The sequence below is a fragment of the Lutjanus erythropterus genome, chromosome 20 (assembly GCF_056507025.1).
Source record: "Lutjanus erythropterus isolate fLutEry1 chromosome 20, fLutEry1.hap2, whole genome shotgun sequence".
NCBI lineage: Eukaryota > Metazoa > Chordata > Actinopteri > Lutjaniformes > Lutjanidae > Lutjanus > Lutjanus erythropterus.
Window position 1 is genome coordinate 3,714,889 of NC_139336.1, and position 18,397 is coordinate 3,733,285.

At 39.4% G+C, this 18,397-nt stretch overlaps 1 protein-coding gene across 1 annotated transcript; it reads left to right on the plus strand.

Annotated features, from left to right (window-relative positions):
• Positions 1 to 18,397, plus strand: lrsam1 (leucine rich repeat and sterile alpha motif containing 1). Its single transcript, XM_084746039.1, has 24 exons — positions 1 to 98; positions 322 to 378; positions 1,912 to 1,956; positions 2,174 to 2,251; positions 2,869 to 2,937; positions 3,026 to 3,110; positions 3,212 to 3,333; positions 3,423 to 3,513; positions 5,017 to 5,123; positions 5,272 to 5,301; positions 6,607 to 6,729; positions 7,267 to 7,406; positions 7,934 to 7,978; positions 9,148 to 9,218; positions 10,462 to 10,561; positions 11,588 to 11,675; positions 11,769 to 11,843; positions 12,475 to 12,555; positions 12,923 to 13,018; positions 13,821 to 13,919; positions 14,602 to 14,733; positions 15,168 to 15,234; positions 15,445 to 15,647; positions 16,905 to 18,397. The coding sequence occupies exons 1-24, from the start codon at positions 27 to 29 to the stop codon at positions 17,025 to 17,027; spliced, it is 2,199 nt and encodes a 732-aa protein (XP_084602165.1). The 5' UTR covers positions 1 to 26; the 3' UTR covers positions 17,028 to 18,397.

An 18,397-nucleotide genomic window follows, 5' to 3' on the forward strand; every position in this document is an offset into this window, starting at 1 on the left:
AGAGACAGCAGGACTCAGGACTCAGGATGCCTCTGTTCTTCAGAAAGAGGAAACCCAGCGAGGACTCGCAGAAGAGACTGGAATATCAGCTGTGCCGGGTAAGACTGGTGTGTTTATATCGAAGCTATAGGAAAACCCTGATGCTGGTGCTGAGGGTTGCGTCAACAGCGTGCATGGCAATACTGACACAACCCGCAGCTGTGACCCTGTTTTTTAATGTCTCAAAGTTGCATCACCTCGTTAGCATAACATCATGTGTCATTGCTGTCTAAAGAAGTGAATATTTGAACAACCCCAATAACTGTTGTCCTTGTTGTTCAGTCGAAGGAGGCAGGAGCTGATGACATCCTGGACATCTCAGCCTGTGAGCTTTCAGAGGTCAGTGTGTTACTGTCAAAAGGTGTGAGGCAAGCTTCACTGATGATGAGCCGTGACACGTACTTGTCAAATGTTTGAAAATCACTGTGTTTTAGAGTTCAGCCAAAGGCACTATTAAGTTCCCTTCAAGGAATGAATCAACATTTTGGGATTTTATTCATATCTGAGAGTGAGATGGAAGGATTGATATCAGCCTCATGTCTGTGTGTTAGCACAGAGTTGAAGTCAGGAAGTGGCCAGCCTAGCTTAGCTTAAAGGGACAATCCATGCCAAAGTCAAAAATACATATTTTCCCCTGGCCTGTTTTGAAGATATCTACCTTCTCTCTAGTATAATGGAACTAAATGGCAAAGGGCTTGTGGTGCACAAAGCGCCAAAAACTACATGATATGGAAATTACGATTTTTGAAATGAATTTTTTTTTTTGGTGCTTTGAGCACCACAAGCTGGGTGCAGTCTATTCCCATTATATTGGAGAAATCTTTTCAGCCAATATTTCCAAATTTTGCATTTCACACCAATGAAATCTAAATAATAAATAGCACCACAGGTCAGGGGAAAATATGTATTTTGGATTTTGGGGTGAACTGTCCCTATTAAAGACTGGAAGCAGAGGGAAAAAACTAGCATGGTCTCCTCAAGCTTCAGAAATACTCTGTAAACTGTAAATCACAATGTATCAATTATTTTCCCAGAATCATTGAGGAGGGAGTCGTAGTTTTTAAGAACTTTACTTTGTGGTGTTTGCAGTAATTCTGTCAGAAGTGTTGATACTTGGATACTTTTTTTGATAAGACATGTTTAAAATGAGAAAATGTCTTTTAATTATTGCATCAAAAGTACAAATGATGTGCTTATTCAATACCTCAGTTCAGTTCAGTCTTTGTTGTCCTGCCTAAAATTTGTCTCGCAGCAAAGCAGGGAGGTTTGACTGACAGACATTGTCCCACTCAGACTGACGCAGCTGAACCCACCAGTATTAATACTGGTGTGCGCTGCAGTACCCCACTGCAGACTGAATTAAAATGACAAAACACTGAAAAAGGAGCAGAATCTGATCGTTCTTTTGTGTGAATGTTGACTTACAGACTTTAATTATTGTTAACCAGAGCTGAAAAAATGAGCCAGTTAATTGCTTAGTTGATTAGTCCATCTAAAGAAAATTAATTGCCAACTATTTTGGCAATTGACTAATCATCTCAGTCATTTTCCCAGTAAAATGTCAAACATTTGCTGAAAAGAAACAACTTGATGATATCACTTTGGCCTTATCACATTGTGATGATTTCTAATGATTTTTTAACATATATTTTCCTTTTTTTTCCGGCATTTTAAAAAAATGATGAATTCGTTATGAAAATGATCTTCATCTAAATCAGTCATGAAAAAATAATTGTTAGTTGCAGCCATATTCAGCTGCAACACAAAAAATACATTACATATATATTATAGCTGCACATGTAGAAGCAACTTTGTGTTAATTAGTGTGTCTTTAGTACTGCAGATGATGACATGTGGTCTGTTCTACCACAGGTTCCCTCAGGTGCTTTTTCCATCTGCAGAGTGCTACAAAAGAAGGTAAGATTGCAGCATGGAGATGATTAGTTTCAGGAACATACTTGTTTATTTCTTTTCCATGTTTCAGTGTATTTACAGGGCCACAGTTCCATTTTTTTATAATAAAGTTATAGTGTATTTATTTTATATTCTATTTCTAGAATATATTTCTGTCAGTATGTGTGTGTCCCTGGTTGAACAGTGAGGAGTCAGACATGTCCTCTGTTCTCTCCTTCAGGTCCTTATCCTGCATAACAACGAGCTGAGGTCATTGCTGCCCAGAGGATGTGACATCAGCACTCTCGCCACATTAAAGGTAAAGTCAACTAGACACAGGCATGATGGGAAATTTAAAGTGATATTACAGTGGTTTGGGAAGATGATAGTGGCTAGTTTGGTGTACATTGTATTTCTCCACAGTGTATTTCCAACACAGCAGTTTAAGGCGAGGTGTGCTGCAGCAGGCTTGAAGCATGCAGCAAATATAGAGTAGAGTTCTAGCTTTGCTGTGTGCTGCAAGTTTGCTGCAGCACATAAAATAGTGTTTAAACACATATAAAATGATGTCCTACACACTATCTGTTTTTTTTTTAATTATATTTGTGTTTCCTATATTTTTCCTGGCCAAAAATAAGCATAAAATAAAAACATAAATATGAACCTGTTCAGAAATGGATGAGGAAAGACTGATTGTCGAGTTGGAGAAACATAAAGAGCTTTGTGACCGGCAGAACCGACTTTACTTCTCTTCTACTGGTTGTACAGTCATTTGTGCTAAGTTAGGATGTTGTCAACATGTTTCTTAAACTTAAACTGAGATAAAATAGGATTTCAGACTTAGGAACATTCTGTAATGAGGTCCTTGATGTCTGAGCCTCTGAGTTCTTCATCACTAACAAAGAAAAGCCTGACTGAATGTGTCTGCTTCCACAGGTTTTGGATCTGCATGACAACAAGCTCACCTTTCTCCCAGAGGACATTGGGAAGCTGGCGTCACTGCAGGTAAAACCACTCTGAACTCCCAGTACAGCAGGAATGAGTGAATGAATGCTGCTCATTAACCGTGTGTGTTCATTTTGTGTCCTGTCAGATTCTGAATGTGGAGAAGAACCGCTTGAAGGCCCTGCCAGACTCCATCAGGGATCTGCGGCTTCTGCAGACACTCAACCTGAAGGGTACGATGCTGACAGCTTCCTGCTTACTTCCAGGAGTGAGAGGACATGTACAATTCAAATGGTAATAGTTATGTTTTTCTAATCACTGCATATGTATACAGGTAACAACCTCAGTGAGTTGCCGTCCTTGGTGGGTTCTTTGTGCAGCCTGCGCACGCTGGACGTGAGTGACAACAATATCGTCCAGCTGCCCAAAACTCTGGCCTACATCCGCACGTTAGAGGTGTGTGACCTGCCATTCAAGCTTACTGGAATACTTACCAGGACTTAGTTGTTGTTTTATACAAATCCTGTGTATGTGTGTTGTGACAGAGCTTTACACTTGATGCTGCCATGATGTCCTTCCCACCTGCGTCTGTGTGCGCAGAGGGCACAGAGAGCATCCAACGCTTCCTATGCACTGGTGAGGCTTTATCTTACTCACTGCTTACATACACACACACACACACACACACACACACACACACACACACACATTTATGTACCATGTATGACTTATGTATAGATATGTGTACTTGTAAAGGGATAGTACAGAATATTTAAAGTGTGGTTGTATGAGGTACTTCTTCATAGTCAATGTATTACCTGCAGTAGATGGTGATTGACAGGACCCAGTTTGAAGGAGGCTGAGCAATGTACTGCTGTGGACAGGGTCAGCAGCAAAATATATTTAAGTGACCTCAAAAAATCTATATCAGTTTAAGTGTTATATTAAAAATATTTTCTCTGCTTTACCTTGCTGTCAGACACACTTTTCTGTCAGGAAACTGCCTGTATATAAGCCAACCAGACTCCCTTTGCAAAAATATTAATTTTACCTCATAGGACACAAGAGTTTCTACTGCTGCCTCGATCTGTCAGCTTGTTAGTTATTGTGTGACTTCCATGAATCCAACTAACCTTTTATAACACAGAAGTTGCACTATAACACAGACAAACTGACAGATTGAGGCGGGTATAGACCAGCGTCTCCTGTGTTCTATGAAGTAAAATTACTGTTTTTGCCAAAGGAGTCCGGTGGTTTTGAGAGTGACATTTTTCTTAAGCAATGACAGTTTTCTGTCAGAAAAGGGAGTCTGTCAGCAAGGTAAAGTGGTGAAAATATTCTAAATATAGCTTACACAAGGGCTGCACAATTAATCACAATATTATGGGAATCATAGTATGGCCAAGTGCAATATCAGAACTGCAGAACCAGAGCCAAATCGCAATTTGTTTAAAAACACAGCATTAAAATAAGTGTTGCAGCGATTCCCTGTCGACAAATCTTGTTCTTCAGATGAAAGAAAACATGTTTGTTTGGTACAGGTCAACAAATGTCACATCATCACGATTTTTGTTTTTTCAGTAAAAATTAAAATTGTTATGCAAAAATTATCATTCTCACTATTTATAATCACTATGACTTTTTTTTACCGTAACAGCCCTGGTATACACTTCAACTTTTTTAGGTGTCTAAAATACAGTCTCAATATAATATATAAAATAAGTATCTTCTTTTGTTCAAAGCTGATTTTACAGTGATTGTGTGTTGGGATCTGATTAGACACAGACTGACTGAAGCTGCTGCTGCTCTGCTGCTGCAGGCTGTGTAGACAATGAATGAGATTAATTGTTTGATCCATGAATAATATAAAGGCTTTCACCATGTTAAACTGTTATTCAGAAAAGGTTTGGATATCCGAAATTCAAAATTCACAATCTGTTGCATCCCACACAACACAGACACCCTGTTGCATTAAAAGACATGCTTCTTCACCATGAACACTGCCAGTATAGGTCACTGCTGTGTAAACACTGTAAACACTTGATTTACATTGTATGAAGGGGTGTGGAATTTTATTTCTACAGAGTGGCATGTAATCTGTCAGGCTGTATAAGAGGATATTTTTGGATTGTTTTTCAGAGCTGGGAGAGGAGTACTGCCCCCCATCCCAGTATCTTCTGCCAGTGCTGGAGAGTGACTGCAGCAAACAGCCCGACTGTCTGGACGGTTTAGAGGAGGCCTGGCAGGTACAGTAGGTGGCACACTAACACACACAAGCCTGTACAGGGGTAGAAAGTAGAAGTGTTATGACTGTGTAGTGCTGTTCACATGGACCTTGTGACCTGCTGCTGTATTAACTGGAGGTCTTCTGTCTTTCCTCACTTTCTGTTGCAGAACAAATTCAGTGACTACGAGAAGAGAAAGGTGAGGGACTCCAGTGACACAATCACTGTTAGACAGCCGCTCTATACGGGCTCTCTGTTACACACATTTCATTTTCATATACCCAGTTTTTTATTTTAACTCCTGCACATCAGCGGCTTTGGTCATGACCTGCAGCATTTTTCCAAAAAGTTGCAACAGGAGCAACAAAAAAGGCTTGTGAAGTTGTGGAATGCTCAAAAAACACCTGTTCAGAATATTCCACAGGTAAACAGCTGAATTGGTAACAGTAGGTAGGTGACAGTATCATATTTGGGTATAAAAAGGACTTCCTTGAAAGGTTAAGTAAGTAACAAGTATGGATGGAATGAGGTTCACCACTTTGTGCAAAACTATGTGGACAAATATTTTGAGAACAATGTTTCTCAACACAGAACTGCAAGAGAGATTTCACCTTCTACAATCCATAATATCATTAAAAGATTCAGAGAATCCAGAGAAATTAATATCTGTGACCTTTGACCCCTCAGGCAATTAAAAACGGCATTAAAAACCCACATCATCATATAAAGGATATAAAGGATACTACATAGACTCAGGAACACTTTGGAAAACTGTTGTCAGTAACTCAGTAACTGAGATGGACTGACGCAAAGTGAGCTGTGGTCTGATGAGTCCACATCAGATTGTTTTCTCTAATCAAGGACGTCATGTCCTCCAGGCTAAAGAGGAAAAGGACCATCCAGATTGTTACCAGCACTAACTTCAAAAGACAGCAGCTGTGATGGTATGTGGGTGTGTTAGTGCCCATGGCATCATGGGTAACAAGGCCTTGTTAATGCTGAAAGGTACAAACAGGTTTTAGAGCAACACGTGCTGCCATCCAGATTACATCTTTTTTAGAGATGTCTCTGCTTATTTCAATAAGACAATACCAAAACACATCATGCACATGTTGCAACAGTGTGGTAAAACAGTTCAGGTACTAGACTGACCTGCCTGCAGTCCAGACCTGTCTCCCATTGAAAATGTGTGGTGCATTATGAAGCACAAAATATGACAACAGAGACCCCAAACTGTTGAGCTGCTGAAGTTGTATATAGTATCACAGCGATAAACATGCTCATGTCAACCTTTTTGGTACATGTTGCAGGCATCAAATTAAAAATGAATTATTTTAAATGTGTTTATTTACATTTTAAACAATACTTTTGGAAATGGGGTTTTCTATTTTTTTTTTCACTTTGGTTATGGCAGCCTGCAGACAGCAGCAGTGTAGAGGTCAACCTACACATCCATCATAGGGCTAAGTGTGAAGGCACTCTGACTTGTCCTTCTGTCCCTCAGGTGCAGAAACAGCAGGAGAAGTTGGCCTTCGAGCGGCACCTGGAGGAGAAGCAGAAGGAGCACACCCAGCTCCTCCTCATGAACACCTCACGCAAGGAGAACATGCTCAACTCGGTCCGACAGGTACACACCATGCTCACTCACACCAACGCCAGATGAACTCACATGAACTCAGAGCTGATCATCTCATCACTAAAAACAAACAAACCTAATACATTCATTAGAAACGTTCTTCTTTTCATGATCTGTTATTTCGACAAGTAACTTTTATTATGAATACAGTTGAAGTCAGAGAGACTGTTATTTAATAATTTCAAATAACTATGATACAGTACAGATTAAGTGAAGAAGTTTAACAGCCACCTCACTCGAGGTGTAACAATAAAACCAGCACAAAAATGACAGTTACCATTGGAGGGAGCTGTCTGATTTGGAGAGGGCAATATTTGCCTTATATAACGGTGATTTCCTGTTGGAAAAGGCTGCACCACCTATTTACAATGAAACCATACCAAAAATCAGCTAATCTCCAGTGACCCAGTAAGTAAGTAGTAAGTTTATACCTATTGGGGAGTTTTTCTTTTCTGTGTTTTAAAAGCGGTTTCTCTGTTTCGAGTTGATTTCAGCTACATTAGCGTGTATAATGTGTGTGATGTGTAGGAGCAGGAGCGTCTGGAGCAGGGCGTCAGCCAGCAGCAGAGGGCCCAGGAGGCCGAGAGGCTGCTGGTACTGGAGAAAGTCCGACAGGCTGAGGACAACGTCAGCAGCCGCATCAGCAACATGCTGATGGACAAAAACAGGTAGAACCACCTGAAGGAACCAGCTGTGTAGTGTACTGTAGTGTTAAATCATGCATGTGTCGTACGGCCCCAGTTCTAAAATAGTTGTGTGAAAATAAAAACAGAATGCAATGACTTCAGCTGCTCAACAGTCCAGGGTCTTTGTTGTCATATTTTGTGCTTCATAATGCACCACACATTTTCAGTGGGAGACAGGTCTGGACTGCAGGCAGGTCAGTCTAGTACCTGAACTCTTTTACCATGCTGTTGGAACACATGCATGATGTGTTTTGGCTTTGTCTTATTGAAATAAGCAGGGACGTCTCTGAAAAAGACCTTGCCTGGATGGCAGCATGTGTTGCTCCAAAAACTTTGCATTAATAGTGCCTTCACAGATGTGACAGTTGGTCATGTCATGGGCTGTGTCTGTATTTGCAAACCATTGCATTCTGTTTTTATTTACGTTTTACTCCATGTCCCAAGTCTTTAGGAGCTGAGATGTACATGCATTGTCCACAGATGAGTAACTGCAGTGTATTTGTTTCCAGGCAGAAGAAAAGTGCAGAGTTTCTTCAGGCCATGGAGGAAGATCGGTGAGTGGACAAACTGCTCATCTATAACATCCAGATCTATTACAGTAAAGAGAATTGAGGCACTCCAATGCATAGCAGCTCTTATCCAATTGGTTTCCACTTACCAGGCTGAGCCTATTTATAGAGCACTTTCCATGTAAGATGCATAAGTGCTTTTCAGGGGATGGAAAATAAAATCACAGTGTCAGGATGCAGGAGGTCTGCAAGACTTCACCATAGATAAACAACTCTGGAACAGCAAACAGCAGAGAAGATTAAATTAATCAAAATATTTATTTATCAGTTGTTAAAGGGATAGTTCACCCCAAAATTAATAAATACATATTTTTCCTCTGGTTGCAGAGTTCTGAGGATATCAGCTTGAGATGTCTACCTTCTCTCAAATATAATGGGGCTAAATGGCACTTGGATTATGGTGCTCAAAGCACAAAAAAATACAATTTGAAAATTCAAAATGTTCTCTTCCAAAATTATGACTTGCTTGTTCAGTAGTGGTAATCCACAGTTTCATGTAGGAACTACTTTCTTTCTAGTAGAAAACTACTGCAGGAAAAAGTAGTTCCTTCAGTGACCATGATATTTGGCAGTTTTAGTGGTTTAACTGGGAATCTGGGTAAGCTTGTTGTTATAGAAGCAGATCATAAGATTGTGAAGTTTGTTGTAACCTCGGCGATATCTGTTATTATTATTATTATTATTATTATTATTATTATTATTATTAGCATTATTATTATTATTAGCATTATTATCATTACTACTACTATTTAATATAACATTACTATGTGATGACTACAGAGAGTGATCAAAGACAGTTTAACCCCAATCCCAGCTCTTTTTCCATTTTTACTCAAAACCATGATATGATCCAAACTGAGTTTTCTGATCCATTGCACCCCTAGTACTAATTAGTAAATGTATGATGCCAACATGCTAAACCAAGATGGTGAACATGATCATTTCTGACTTTGTTCAAGTCCTCTATTCATGACTTTATGGCATGAATAGATTAAGATCAAAAATTGCAGATGAATGTGATTGTTATTTGTCTAAACTGAATTTATATGATATTCTTACATTTGACCATTATTGTCAGCTGTTTGGCCCTGTGCTTACTGTTCAAAGTTAGTGGAGCATTACTATAAAAATGTTGTTTTTGGCATCCCCTTCAGGATCCGTGTGGAACATCTGACTGCCATCACACAGGAAGAAGCCAGTTCACTGAGGAAGAGGGAAGTGGCAGGTAAACATGTCCTCTAATCTGCACTGTTGTGTATGTGGAGTTGAGTCTGTCTTATTCTCAAACCATGAACCCAAAAAATCGACTTCATTTTGCCACTGACCTTTAAAGTTAATGGAACTATAACAATAATTTAAATTTTATTTCCAACTATTCACATTAATTTACATTTTTACAATAAGAAGCACATGCCACTTCATTAAGGGGACAGATCACCCCCAAATCATATTTTTCTTTGGACCTGTCATGCTGTTTATTCATTTTTGGTCACAGAGATGTCTGCCTTCTCTTGGCTTGTGATGCTAAAAGCACTAAAAAAAATGCACAACAGCAGTGTCTGTTTCCAGAAATCATGACCTGGTTACTCAAGATAATCCACAGACTTTGTCATGAGCAGAACCAGAAATACAGTAGTTCTTATATGAAACTGCTCACAACAAGGTCTGTGGATTAACACTGGTCTTGAATTTTTCAAATGTGTTTTTCTTGTGCTTTGAGCAGCACAAGCTGAGTGCCCTCTGGTCCTATTATATTGGAGAGAAGGCAGGCATCTGTACAGCTGATATCTCCAAAACTCTGCAACTCACACGAGCGCAAGCCAGGTGCCTTGGACCTTAAAGCATACCTTCAGGATTTTGCAACCTGTACCATATTTCCCCGTGCTTTTGTGTCTCAGTGACTAATGGAGAGTCGGGGAGGAGAGGGAGGCTGCTGCAATATAATCCAACTGTACATCTTCAAAGTCTGTCCACACTGACAGACTCAGACTGTTGTTCTAAGTGTCTGACAGGAGTATGTAAAGGATTTCTACTGAGACATAGTTCTAAAAATTAAAATCCTTTTTAAGCTTTTTATTGCTCTGCTCAAAGTGACCAGGCTCTGTTTAGAGTGTACACTGGGTTTATCTTTCCTCTGTTCTACCAGTCATCAACCAGTAAGGAGAAACGGTGTATAGCCAGAATATGTTCACATCTAACTCTCTGAGTTTATTTCAACCAAACTAGAGCTGGTGGTTTTTGGAACAGTGAAAATACAGTTTTGGTGAATTTTATTTTTGATTTCTGTTGAGTTTGAATAAAAAAGATCTATGTTAAGATCTCTGTAACATCCAGCAACAGCTTAGTACAGCAAAAAAGGTCATTAATTTCATTTCATCCAACGCTTTGATATTGTTCTGTATTCATTCCCTCCCAACACGTTCTTTTCCTCTAAAGCTGTCCCCGTCCTCCCTCTCTGTGTGTTTCAGCTGCCATGCAGAAGATGCTATCAGAAAGCTGTGCTATGAGCCTCCTGCAGGCTGCCAGTGACTCTCGCAGACGCAGCCTGGTGTCTGAGGCCCACAGAAGGTTCAACGTGCACACACAAACAAACACACAAAGCTGATCAGATGAATGTTAAAGCCTCTGTAAACCCAAATCCACTATAGTCTTCTAACCATGGAATTTAGTGTCTTCTGTACATGATAGCAACCATTAAAAGTATTAGAATCAGATTTCATACAAATTTGAAATATTGCCATATGAGTTTTTGTACACTTTCTTGTATTGGGTTTGAATTGGGCCTATTTGTGCTCAGACGATTATTACAAAAATTACATACCGTAATTAATTCCACAAACCAATCATAAAAAATCTGTTGCTATGTGGGTGCAACAAAACTTCTCCTGCTACTGTAGCTGCTCTATGAGTCTGAGCCAACTTAACAATGTTACATCACTCCTTTAGCACAAACAGTGATTAATCTACCACCCAACCTACCGTGTTCAAGTGTATTCTATATTTAGAACATTTTTCCCACTTTACTTTGCTGTTAGACAGTCTTTAACTGATGGTGAACTGAAGCTGCCATCTGTGCTGTCTTCACAGCCACAAAACTCCACTGAAAAAACATTTTCCCTCGCAGTGCGAGAGAGTTGCTGGTCTACCGCTGCCTTGATCTGCAGCATAGCTTGGACCTGAACAAACATGTTAAAACACCCAAGTCAAACAGTAACACAAACTACCTAACAGACACAAACACAAACTCCTACAACTCTATGTCCTGCGATGTAAAAAGACTAGTTCTGTCCATGGAGTGTGGTGTTGGTTAAAGAGAGCAGAGATGACGGGTTCATTTTCCTGTTGGAAAACACTGTCTGATGACCAAGAAAAGCAGCAAGGTGGACCTTTTCTTTAGGAGCTAAAATAAATTTTGTTACAGAGGTCCACAGCAGGACAATACTGAGCTTCCATGTTGGGACTCCTGAGGTAGCTGTCAATCAAACATGACCTGACACGCCCACACATTCTTGAGAACCAGCAAAATGAGCTGTTTCTGAACCAGGTTTTCTAACATGTTGTGAACTGGGCTTCTCTACCCTTGTCCCCTAACAGTATGGAGAATCTGGACAGGAAGTTTGACACAATGCTGTCCCTCCAAGTTTTGGACAAATCCAAAGCCATCGCTCAAATCTTACAGGAGGTATGTGGTGCCTTGGTGCATCTTTTGTCGATGCCTCCTGTGTCATGAGAGCCTGGAGGAGAAATCTAACACTACTGTACTGCACTTTTGCAGGAGGAAATGCAGAAAGCAGCCTTCCAGGCCCTGCAGCTGCAGAAAGACGCTGTACATGGCTACATCCGCAACCAGGTCTGTGTGGGAGGGTGGAGGAGGGTGGGGTTAGAGTCAAACCTGTCACTGATCTCTGTTTGATTCAGGGCATTGATAAGAGTGGAGCTCACCATGAGCGACCTCAGCAAACTCTCTCTGTGTCGATCAAAAACAAGATATTTAAACATGTGAAATAACATGGGAAATAAGTATGGCTCATTTTAGATCCATGTTGTGCATAACAAGGGGTTTGGATAACCTGTGCATCAAAGGGTGAAAATAGCCTTAGACTGGAGAGCTGCTAAATATATTTAAGGGATCTGGAAGCAGGTTAGTGTAGGTGTGAGCTCATTTACAGACGTTAGAGGTAAGATATTTGCTTTTCATGCTGGCTGTAGTAGAGAGAAAATTACGCAGGTAAAGATGACAATAAATACTGTGGATACTGTCCATTATTGTCATTTCTTTTATCTGTTTTGTTGTTCTATCAACTGCAGCTCTCCCATGGCTAATTCATTTTTATTCATCCATCCATTCATTTGGATCCTAGTGGTACCAGAAACCCTGATTAATATAACCCACAGATAGAACATCATTTCATCCTGACTTTGTGTTGGACAGCATGTCCCTTCTCCTTGCTAGCTTCATGTTTACTCTTCACTGTCCCCAGATCAAGCTCATAGAGGGTGAATTAATGCAGCTGACTAAATTGGAGATTAAAAGACGCAGTCTGGATGCTGAGAACCTGCAGGTGGGTGTCACCACCTTCTTTCTTTGCCTTCCCACATTCACTTGATTTTTTTTTCTGCTTCCTGTTGATTATGATATAATTTCTTTTGGCTGTTTTCATGTCATTGCTCCATGGCAACAGTTTATCATTGTAGGGGGATGCTCAGGAACATAACCATGATTGAAGGGATATGACATACATGATGATAATTATTATATTAATCATATCAGAGCCAGGAGCCAGTGTTATTTTTATTCTTTCAGTAGTTACTGATGAGTGTGTATTGTCACTGTACCTGACGGGATGGTGTGTGTGTGTGTGTGTGTGTGTGTGTGTGTGTGTGTGTGTGTGTGTGTGTGTGTGTGTGTGTGTATCTGTGTGTGTGCAGGAGATTCTGGTGGATCAGCGCACAGCCCTCAGTGATCTGTTGCAGCAGCTGCTGAAGCAGAGAGAACAGAGAGAGCAGGAGCTGCGGCACGTTCTGGTAAGAACAGAACGCCTTCCTCTCTTACATGGGTAACACTTCAATTCCATGGTAAATAAATGGTAATTACCACATATATATTTGAAATTTCTTAGAAATTACTCACAAATTACCCCCAAATTTCATAGTAAGTGTCTGATAATTTGCAAGTGTTCTTTTTTTGCAAGTAGGTGGTAATCACCATTTGCTTATTTGGAAATAGTGTAATATAATTATTACATAATGTTGTGATAATTCTCAATAAATTGGGATACTTTCTAAGAAATTTCAGTTATAATACTTGCTAATTATCATATATTCACCATGAAATTTGGTGCAAATTTGCAGTTCATTTCAAAGAAAGTTCAAATATGTGAAATGATAATTACCACCTTCTTGCATGTGAAGAACACCTGCGAATGATCACAGACTTTATATGAAATTTGAGGGTAATTTTCAGGTAAATTCCTAGAGAATTCAAATCCGTTGCTTTATAATTACCAACAACTACATGAAAAAAAGTACTTGCTAATCATCACATACTAATGAAAGGAAATGAAATTTGGATGTAATTTCTTAGTAATTTCAAATATATTACTTGGTAATTACCACCTATTTACCATGAAATTATGGAACCTGGAAATTGAAGCGTTGCCCTTCAATGTTAATGTCAGAACGTTGCTGAAGGCAGAGGTTGCTCACATTTGCCTGTTCAGTCTTTTACACACATCATTCAGTGGTTATTTGAACTGAAGCGTTCAGTCTGTTCTCCCCTTCTCATTGAGTGGTTAAATGAGAGCAGCGATCACTTTGTGTTTTTCAGGAGGAGATAGAGCTGAAGTCTGAGTCCAACCAGCAGAACTACTGGATGATCCAGTACCAGAGGCTGTTGGATGCCAAGCCCCTGTCACTGCGCATGCAGGTACAGTACAGAGCAGGGAGGACACACACAAACACACTGTGCTCTTCTTAAACTGTACATCAGAGGCAAGGCCACACCCCCTTCTGGGGGAAAATTCACAGTTTCATGTAATTGGAGAGGTAGGTGAAAATGGTGGAAAAAGTGCCCAGTGGCAGGTTGTAAACCAAATAAACTTACAAATCTATCATGATGTCTGGCTCCTCATCCTTCCTCCTCCCTAAAAGAGAGTAGTGAGAACGTCTGAACCTCCAGAAAACAGTAAATGTCACGCCTTACCTTGAGTGTGAGGCTGCTGGACCTCAGTAATAACGTTACAGTACAACAGCATCAGACTGTCGTGTCTGACTACATCTCAGCCCTGCTTAGATCAACAGTCATCTATTGACAGGTTTTGCTATTTACAGACAACATCAAGCCTAATGCTACCTGGTAATTCAGTGTTAGCAGTGTCTGGTCACTGTCTGGCTTATTGATCCACTTGTAAGGGGGAAGAATGAAGGAGCATGATGTCAAAGCAAACAAGCAACAGAAAAGCTGTTTTGTTTGTTGCTCTTGAGTGTTTAAATTAATGTAGGTGGGGGTGTCTCTGTAAGTTGCTTTCACCAGTTGTTGATGGGGGATCTGACTTGGCCTGAAAAAAAATTCAGTCAGAATATTTTTAATCCCTGTAATCTCACTGCAGGAAGCGGGTGTGGAGAAAGAGCTTGTCAACCTGCTGTGCAAACTGTCAGCTCAGCACTACCTGCCCATCCTGGCTCATCACCGAGTCTCCACCGAGGCCCTTCGCCACATGACCTCCTCTGACCTCAAGAAGGTCTGTCTGCAACATCATGACCAACACATACCTGTCAGTCACAAACAAACTAACTCACCACTCGCTCATACAGAAGTGGTGTTGCTGCACCATCATCTGTACAGTCTGGAGACCTGTAAACGCTAAAGAGCCAGAAACTTTACTTTAGTGGAGACCAAAAACAGAGCTAAAAGAAGAGTGAATTATTGGACTTGTGTCACCCAAGTGGACACAAACAGGTCTCCAAATGAATGTCAGTGTTGCTTCATATTTGCCTGATGGGTTAATTGAAGGCTGTTTGTGAGCAGGTTTTGTTATTTCAGCTTTAAAGGTGATGATATGTCAGTGTTGTTTACAACTTGTGCTCCCCTCAAGAGACCAAACAAATTAGAATACAGGTTAATCTATAAATGAATGTGCAGAATAATCATCATTGTTCATTGTTCTTGTTTCAGCTTGGCATTAATGAGGTAGGAATCCAGAAAGCTCTTTTGAAATGGGCTCGGGATCACCAACCTGAAGGTACATCACACATATTCTACTTTTCTGTGTTCTGCAGACATACAGTCTTTGTTAAATTCTCAAAGAAACTATACTGGCAAATTTTACAGATAGAATCATGTTTAGATAGTAGAAACATATTTTTCTAGGATGAAGGATCAGGAATTAAAAAAGGACATTGAAAATCATGGGAAGTGTTTGCTGTCCACTGATGATCTCCTCCTCTACCAGGAGTGTGTAAGGCTGTGCAGCAGGACGAGGAGCCAGAGGTCGCCCCCTCAGCTCCGACCCCTTCCCCTCCATTGCTTCCCAACGCCACGCCCTTTCAGATGCCCAGCCCGCCAGCCACCCCAGGGACCCCCGTCACCCCCTCAGCCCCGAGCCCTGTGGAGGGACCAGGGAGCTCAGAGTGTGTGGTCTGCATGGAGACCGGGGTAAGAAAAACCCTCAACAAAACCAGACAGTAGTTAAATGTCAGAGGTGACAAAAGTACACATATTTTAACTGAACCCCACCTTTTCTTTGCAATTGAGTCTCCTTCTCTGTCTGTTATGACTTGTTATGTCTTTTTCGTCTTGTTACATTGTTTTGTGTTTTTCGTCTTGTTGCGTCTTGTTTTGTTGTTTTTGTCTTGTTAGATCTTTTTTGTCTTACGTTGTTTTCGTCTCATTACACCTTGTTAGGTCATTTTCCTTCTCATCTTTTTTGTCTTGTTCTTTCGTCTTTGATGTCGTTTTCATCGTTATCTTTTTTGTCTTGCTACATCATTGTCATCTTGTTATGTCTTTGACGTTATTTTTGTATTGTTTCATTGTTTTTGTCTCGTTACATTTTTTTCATCTTCTGTCTTTTACGTTGCTTTCATATTGTTTCATTGTTTTCCTCTTGTTATGTTGTTATTGTTTTGTTACTCCATTTTCATCTCGTATCATTTTTGTCCTATTATATCTTGTTACATCACTTTTGTCTTTTTATGCCTTTTAATCTTGTTAAACTATTATATGTTTTCTACATGGTTTTGGTGTTGTTTCATTGTTTTCATCTTGTTGCATCTTGTTATATCTTTTATGTCTTGTTATGTTTTTAACATCGACTTTGTCTCGTTAGGTCTTTTACGTTGATTTTGTCTTGCTACATCATTTTTGTCCTGTTACATCTTTTATGTCGTTTTCGTTGATATTGTTTCATTGTTTTTGTCTTGCTGCAGTTTTTCTTTTTTTTTATTTCATCTGATGATGTCATTTTTGTTGTGTTATGTTTTAGACGTTGTCTTTTTCATCTTGTTATGTGTTGTTACTTTGTGTTTCGTCTTATGTCTTTTTTGTCTTTATATGTTGTTGTCCTCTTGTTACGTCTTTTTCCTCATTTTCATTTGATTGTGTCTGTTGTGCATGTTATGAAGTGATGGATACACTGAAGAACTGTTGAATTCTGTGTTATTGCCACCTCAGTTTAGGGTGAAAAATCTCAAATGTGTTAACCCTAAAGTAATGAGGCTAAAGAGTAGAAAGTACAGATATTTATGTTCAAAAGTAAAAAGTTGTCACAAATAGAAATACTCAAGTAGAGTACAAATACCTGAAAATGCTACTTAAGTACAGTAACAAAGTATTTGTACATAGCAAATGTAAAACCTTGGCACACTCGTCCAGATGACTGACTGTGTCCCGTCTTCGTGTCTCTGTCTCCAGTCTCAGGTCATCTTCCTTCCCTGTGGTCATGTCTGCTGTTGTCAGGTCTGCAGCGAAGCTCTGCAGAACTGCCCTCTCTGTCGTAGCGCCATATCCCAGCGCATCCGTCTCTACCACAGCTAGAACAAACCGAGCCGCTGTGCTCCTCCTCCACTGACTGCAGCTGTCCTTATGTATGCATGATCATCCAGCCGCCGTGAGCTGACCCTCGTCATGTGTAGAGAAGCTTTTAGCAGGTTTTCAAAGAGCTGAGCCACTTTTCTGTATTAACCAAACAGTACTTTGTCATGTATATGCAGAAACAAGTTTTAATAGTTTGTTGTCGTGTTTTTTGTTGTCACTGGCGTCCAAGCCTGTTGTATTTAGTTGTTCTTTTTAAATTCTGTAATTTTTTTATATATATATTTTAAGAGCCAAGTGGATTTCACCACTCACTGGTTGAAGACTGACTGTTCTTTGCCTTATTACACCTTCTCAATAGATGTGTGCCTTTATCTGAATATCTTTTTTTTAAACACAATACTTGTGTGTTGTCAACCAAAGTAACACCTGTCCAACATCTATACACATTATCTAAAACATAATCTATTTATTGTTAAATCTTTATCATAGTAAGTGTATCAGGGCCAGGCAGAAGGAAAAGGAATGAGAGGAGGAAAGTCAAAATATTGAGAATGTAATCAAAATGCTAAGTATAAAGTCAGAATGCCCAGAATGAAGTCAAAATGTGGAGAATAAAGTTGAAATGTTGAATATAAAGTCCAGACATTGAGAATAAAGTCGAACTCCCCAGAATAAAGTCAGAAGTATAAAGTATATAGTATAAAGTTTAAATGTCTAAGATAAAGTCAAAGCATGGAGAATGCAGTGGAAACATTGAATACAAAGTGAAAACATGGAGAATAATGTTGAAACATCGAGGATAAAGTTGAATATCTATGATAAAATCGAAACGTCGAATATAAAGTTGAATTGTGAAGATAAATTCCAAAAAGGATAAAGTTGAAACGTTGAGGATAAAGTTGAAATGGTATTTAAACTTTGTTCTCAACATTTCAACTTTATTCTCACTTTTTTTCCCCTCTGATTTACTTTTTAGAAACGTTAAATATAAGGTTGGAATCTTGCGAATAAAGTTGAAATGAGGATTAACGTTTCTCAACATTCCAACTTAATTCTCAAAATCTTTCTCCTTGTATTTATTTTTTAGAAACTTTGAATATAAAGTTAAAACATTGAGAACAGAGTCAAAACGTCTGGGATAAAGTTGAAACATCTAAAAATAAGTCAAAAAGATAAAATCTAAAGATCTAAGTTAAAGACCAACATTGAGGATGAAGTCAAAATGGTATTTAACCTTTATTCTCGACATTTCAACTTTATTCTCAAAAATCTTTCTCCTCTGATTTATGTTTTCTCTTGGCTGACACTACAGTTGAAACTTCAACTTTATTCTTGAAATCCAAAATTTAAAAAAAATCTTCCTCCTCTCA